The sequence below is a fragment of the Salmo trutta genome, chromosome 24, assembly GCF_901001165.1.
Source record: "Salmo trutta chromosome 24, fSalTru1.1, whole genome shotgun sequence".
NCBI lineage: Eukaryota > Metazoa > Chordata > Actinopteri > Salmoniformes > Salmonidae > Salmo > Salmo trutta.
The window spans coordinates 34,900,664-34,907,489 of record NC_042980.1 but is presented as its reverse complement, the minus strand read 5'-3'; the positions used below and the strand labels follow the sequence as shown (position 1 = coordinate 34,907,489).

The 6,826-nt window shown below is 44.1% G+C and overlaps 1 protein-coding gene across 1 annotated transcript in view; it reads right to left on the bottom strand.

Annotated features, from left to right (window-relative positions):
* LOC115160538 (unconventional myosin-XVI-like) overlaps positions 1-6,826 on the bottom strand; it is a 143,276-nt gene that overhangs the window by 86,841 nt on the left and 49,609 nt on the right. Inside the window, exon 5 of the mRNA XM_029710704.1 lies at positions 4,484-4,592. Within this exon, the coding sequence (XP_029566564.1) occupies positions 4,484-4,592 (109 nt within the window). The remainder of the gene's footprint in view (positions 1-4,483; positions 4,593-6,826) is intronic.

The following is a 6,826-nucleotide window of genomic DNA, read 5'->3' as shown; positions in this document are numbered from 1 at the left end:
TCAGCCAACCATCCATGTGAACGTTCCTTCTGATTAAGTCTGTCTCCTCATCTCATGTTATAATTGCATGTGGACACAATTAAGACATTATCTCATGAATGAGAAATTAAACATTATATTCCAGTAATTTTCCCTCTTCAGTTCCTTTTCTATTCAGTCTCTTTCTTTAACTGCCATGATAAGATGCAAATGAGCACTACAGCAGGCAGTAACTTAACACACAGAGACGTTATATGGACGACAACAAAATGTCTCACTGCTGAAATAATAGGTCTTCACCAGAGTCATTGTGTGGGGGTGGAAACTTGGCAAATACTATTCACTGGAGGAAAGATGGCTCTCCGCTCCTAAGAACTGTGGGCTCTTGTCCTCTGTGGCCGACATGAGTAAGATATTTACGCGTGTTAACCCTTGCAAAGCTGCCGGTATCACGGTATCACTAGCCGTGACCTCAGACCATGCTGGCTGGAGTGTTTACGGACATATTCAGGAACCATAGTTCCTGTACCCAAGAAAGCAAAGGTAACTGAACTAAATGACTATCGCCCTGTAGCACTCACTTCTGTCATCATGAAGTGGTTTGAGAGGCTAGTTAAGGATCATATCACCTCCACCTTACATAACACCCTAGACCCACTTCAATTTGCCTACCGCCCAATAGATCCACAGATGATGCAATCGCCGTTGCACTGCACACTGCCCTATCCCATCTGGACAAGAGGAATACCTATATAAGAATAGTGTTCATTGACTATAGCTCAGCCTTCATCACCATAGTACCCTCCAAGCCCATCATTAAGCTCGGGGCCCTGGGTCTGAACCCCACCCTGTGCAACTGGGTCCTGGACTTTCTGACCCCCCCCGGTGGTGAAGATAGGAAACAACATCTCCACTACGCTGATCCTCAACACAGGGGCCCCACAAGGGTGTGTGCTCAGCCCCCTCCTGTACTCCCTGATTACCAGTGACTGCATGGCCAAGCACAACAATCATCAAGTTTGCAGATGACACAACAGTAGTAAGCCTGATTATCAACAATGACGAGACCGCCTACAGGAGGGAGGTGAGGGCCCTGGCGGAGTGGTGCCAGGAAAATAACCTCTCCCTCAATGTCGACAAAATGAAGGAGCTGATCGTGGACTTCAGGAAAAACCAGAGAGAGCACGCCCCTATCCACATTGATGGACCACAGTGGTGAAGGTGAAAAGCTTCAAGTTCCTCGGTGTACACATCACTGACGATCTGAAATGGTCCACCCACACAAACTCTTCGACCTCAGGAGGCAGAAGAAATTTGTCTAGGCCCCTAAGACCCTCACAAACTTTTACAGATGTACAATTGAGAACATCCTGTCAGGCTGTATCACAACCTGGTATGGCAACTGCACTTCCCGTAACCGCAGGGCTCTCCAGAGGATGGTGCGGTCTGCCCAACGTGTCACTGGGGCATACTGCCTGCCCTCCAGGACACCTACAGCACCCGATATCACAGGAAGGCCAAAAAGATCCTCAAGGACTTCAACCACCCGAGCCACGGCCTGTTCACCCCGCAATCATCCAGAAGGCGAGTTCAGTACAGGTGCATCAAAGCTAGGACCGAGAGACTGAAAAACAGCTTCTATCTCAAGACCATCTAAAAGCAATCACTAGCCGGCTACCACCAGGTTACTTAACCCTGCACCTTAGAGGCTGCTGCACTACAGTGCCTTCGGAGAGCACTCAGACTCCTTGACTTTTTCCACATATTTTTTTTACGTTACAACCGTATCCTAAAATGTATATTTAAAAAAACAATTATCATCATGGAGAATACGCCATGACAAAATAAAAAACAGGATTTTAAAACTTTTTACAATGAAGGTCCACAAGAACACAGTGGCCTCCAACATTCTTAAATGGAAGAAATCTGGAGCCACCAAGACTCTTCCTAGAGCTGGCCGCCCGGCCAAACTGAGCAATCAGGGGAGAATGGCCTTGGTCAGGGAACCTGATGGTCACTCTGACAGAGCTCTAGAGTTCCTCTGTGTAGATGGGAAAACCTTCCAGAAGAACAACCATCTCTGCAGCACTCCAGCAATCAGGCCTTTATGGTAGAGTGGCCAGACGGAAGCCACTCCTCAGTAAAATACACATGACAGCCAGCTTGGAGTTTGCCTAAAGGCACCAAAAGTCACTCAGACCATGAGAAACAAGATTCTCTGGGCTGATGAAACCAAAATGAAACCAAAAACCTCTTTGGCCTGAATACCAAGCGTCACGACTGGAGGAAACCTGGCACCATCCCTACAGTGAAACATGGTGGTGGCAGCATCATGCTGTGGGGATGTTTTTCAGCGGCAGGGACTGGGAGACTAGTCAGGATCGAGGCAAAGATCAAAGTACATTAGAGATCCTTAATGAAAATCTGCTCCAGAGCTCTCAGGACCTCAGATGGGCAAAGGTTCACCTTCCAACAGGATAACGACCCTAAGCACACAGTGAAGACAACGCAGGACGGGCTTTGGGACAAGTCTCTGAATGTCCTTGAGTGGCCCAGACAGAGCCCGGACTTGAACCAGATCGAACATCTCTGGAGAGACTTGAAAATAGCTGTGCAGCAATGCTCCCCATTCAACCTGACAGAATATGAGCGGATCTGAAGAGAGGAATGGGAGAAACTCCCCAAATACAGGTGTGCCAAGCTTGTAGCGAGGCTGTAATCGCTGCCAAAGGTATGTCAACAAAGTATTGAGTAAACGTTCTGAATACTTATGTAAATGTGACATTTCTGTTTTAAACATTTTATAGGAAATTTCCTGGCCATGGACCCAAAATATCGATGTTTTGTTCCCCGAGCCACTTAGTTATGGCAAGGTGCTCCATCATGCTGGAAAAGGCATTGTTCGTCACCAAACTGTTCCTGGATGGTTGGGAGAAGTTACTCTCGGAGGATGTGTTGGTACCATTCTTTATTCATGGCTGTGTTCTTAAGCAAAATTGTGAGTGAGCCCACTCCTTGGCTGAGAAGCAACCCCACACATGAATGGTCTCAGGATGCTTTACTGTTGGCATGACACAGCACTGATGGTAGTGCTCACCTTGTCTTCTCCGGACAAGCTTTTTTCCGGATGCCCCAAACAATCGGAAAGGGAATTCATCAGAGTCCCCTATAACTTTTGCAGAATATCAGTCTGTCCCTGATGTCTTTCCTGGAGAGAAGTGGCTTCTTTGCTGCCCTTCTTGACACCAGGCCATCCTCCAAAAGTCTTCGCCTCACTGTGCGAGCATATGCACTCACACCTGCCTGCTGCCATTCCTGAGCAAGCTCTGTACTGGTGGTGCCCCGATCCCGCAGCTGAATCAACTTTAGGAGACGCTCCTGGCGCTTGCTGGACTTTCTTGGGCGCCCTGAAGCCTTCTTCACAACAACTGAACTGCTCTCCTTGAAGTTCTTGATGATCCGATAAATGGATGCAATCTTACTGGCAGCAATATCCTTGCCTGTGAAGCCCTTTTTGTGCAAAGCAATGATGACGGCAAGTGTTTCCTTGCAAGTAACCATGGTTGACAGAGGAAGAACAATGATTCCAAGCACCACCCTCCTTTTGAAGCTTTCAGTCTGTTATTCGAACTCATTCAGCATGACAGAGTGATCTCCAGCCTTGTCCTCGTCAACACTCACACCTGTGTTAACGAGAGAATCACTGACATGATGTCAGCTGGTCCTTTTGTGGCAGGGCTTAAATACAGTGGAAATGTTTTTTGGGGATTCAGTTAATTTGCATGGCAAAGAGGGATTTTGCAAATAATTGCAATTCATCTGATCACTCCTCATAACATTTTGGAGTATATGCAAATTGCCATCATACAAACTGAGGCAGCAGACTTTGTGAAAATTAATATTTGTGCAATTCTCAAAACGTTTGGCCATGACTGTACATACTGTATTCTGCTGTATTTTAGTCAATACCACTTCGATAATGCTCATCCTAATATTTATGTATTTCTTAATTCCATTCTTTTACCTTTAGATTTGTGTGTGTTGTTGTGAATTGTTAGATACTACTGCACTGTTGGAGCTAGGAAGACAAGCATTTCGCTACACCCGCATGTGTATGTGATCAATAACATTTGATTTGATTTGATTTATATGAACATTTATGCAAAATAAACAATAGGGCTACACCACAACAACCCAACAATACATAACAGAACAGTACACAACACTACACAACAGTACTCAACACAACAGAACACTACACAACAGTACAACACTACACAACAACACAACACTAAACTACACAACAACACTACACACCAACACTGCAACACAACAACACTATAAAAGATCACAACACTACACTACACAACAACACAACACTGCACAACAACACACAACACAACACAACACTACAACACAGCAACACAACACAACAACAAAACACAACAACATAAGACTACACAACACAACACAATAGTAAATCCTGTGAGGAGTGTTGTGTTACCGTTTTCCTCCAGGTGTTTTCGGATGATGTAGCTGGTCTCAGTTCCCTCGGTGGCGTAGTCCAGTGGAATGTTCCCGTTCACATCCTGCAGTAAAACATTCACCCCAGCCTTCCAAAACACATGGAACGTTCGGAACCCACCATAAAACGAAGAGGGAGAGAAAGCAGAAGAGAGAGACACAAATAAGTTGAGTGGTTTCACAGGTCATTCATAAGAGGGAGATTGATGATAAAGTACGCCCAATTATCAGGACCTCCCAGCAGTGTGTACCTGAGGAGAACCACAAGGACATAAACACTCAGTGGAGGTAATTAAACAACACATTAAATATGGGACTGTGGGGGCCCCAGGGCAGGGATGTGTGCACAACTCTGCCTTTTACTGTTCCCTCAATTCAATGTTTTTCTTCAAGGGCTTTATTGGCATGGGAAACATATGTTAACATAACCAAAGCAAGTGAAATAGACAATAAACAAAAGTGAAATAACAATAAAAATTAACAGTAAACACTACACTCACAAAAGTTCCAAAATAATAAAGGCATTTCAAACGTCATATTATGTATATACACTGTTGTAACGATGTGCAAATAGTTAAAGAACAACATTGAAAATAAATAAACATAAATAAGGGTTGTATTTACAATGCTTTTTGTTTTTCACTGGTTGCCCTTTTCTTGTGGCAACAGGTCACAAATCTTGCTGTTGTGATGGCACACTGTGGTATTTCACCCAGTAGATATGAGAGTTTATCCAAATTGGGTTTGTTTTCGAATTCTTTGTGGGTCTGTGTAATCTAAAGTAAATATGTGTCTCTAATATGGTCATACATTTGGCAGGAGGTTAGGACGTGCAGCTCAGTTTCCACCTCATTTTAAGGACAGCGTGCACATAGTCTGTCTTCACTTGAGAGCCAGGTCTGCCTACGGCGGCCTTTCTCAATAGCAAGGCTATGCTCAATGAGTCTGTACATAGTCAAAGCTTTCCTTGACTTTGGGTCAGTCACAGTGCTCAGGTATTCTGCCACTGTGTACTTTCTGTTTAGGACCAAATAGCCTTCTGGATTGCTGTCTTTTGGAATTAATTATTTCCAATGTGTTAATAATAATCTTTTTGTTTTCTCATGATTTGGTTGGGTCTTATTGTGTTGCTGTCCCGGGGCTCTGTGGGGTCTGTTTGTATTTGTGAACAGAGCCCCAGGACCAGCTTGATCTTCTCCATGTTCATCTCTCTGTAGGTGACGGCTTTGTTTAGGAAGGTTTGGGAATCGCTTCCTTTTAGGTGGTTGTAGAATTTAAAGGCTCATTTCTGGTTTTTGATAATTAGTGGGTATCAGCCTAATTCTGCTCTGCATGCATTATTTGGTGTTTTACATTAAACACTGAGGATATTTTTGCAGATTTCTGCATGCAGAGTCTCAATTTGGTGTTTGTCCCATTTTGTGAATTTTTGGTTGGTGAGCGGACCCAAGACCTTACAACCATAAATGGCAATGGGTTCTATAACTGATTCAAGTATTTTTAGCCAGATCCTAATTGGTATGTCAAATTTTGTGTTCCTTTTGATAGCATAGAAGTGTCACAGCTGTCTTCAGAAATTGACCAAAATGCAGCAGAGTTAGTATTCATCCTTCAATTTAATTAGAAAGAACACTATACAAAAACAAAAACAAGGAAACTGACAGCCAACAGTCCTGTCAGGTGCAACCACACTAAACAAGAAACAATTACCCACAACCCCAAAGAAAAACACACACTACTATATAGGACTCCCAATCAAAGGCAACTCAACACACCTGCCTTCAATTGGGAGTCCAATCACCAACACAACACTTAACACACACAAAAACCCTGCCACATCCTGACCAAAACTAACACAATTACGCCCTCTGCTGGTCAGGACGTGACAAGAAGGCTCTTGACTTGTCGCTGTGGAGCTGATGTTTAGGCCAAGTTAGGAATAGTTGTTTTGTGTGCTCTAGGGCAACGTTGTCTAGATTAAATTTGTATTTTTGATCCTGACGACTGGACCTTTTTTGGAACACCATTATTTTTTATCATACTGAGATTTACAGTCAGGACCCAGGTCTGGCAGAATCTGTGCAGAAGATCTAGGTGCTGCTGTAGGCCCTCCTTGGTTGGTGACAGAAGCACCAGATCATCAGTAAACAGTAGACATTTGACTTCAGATAAAAGTAGGTTGAGGCCATGTGCTGCAGACTGTTCTAGTGACCTCACCAATTTGTTGATATATATGTTGAAGAAGGTGGGGCTTAAGCTGCATCCCTGTCTCACCCCATCGCCCTGTGGAAAGAAGTGTGTGTGGTTTTAACTGCACAGTTGT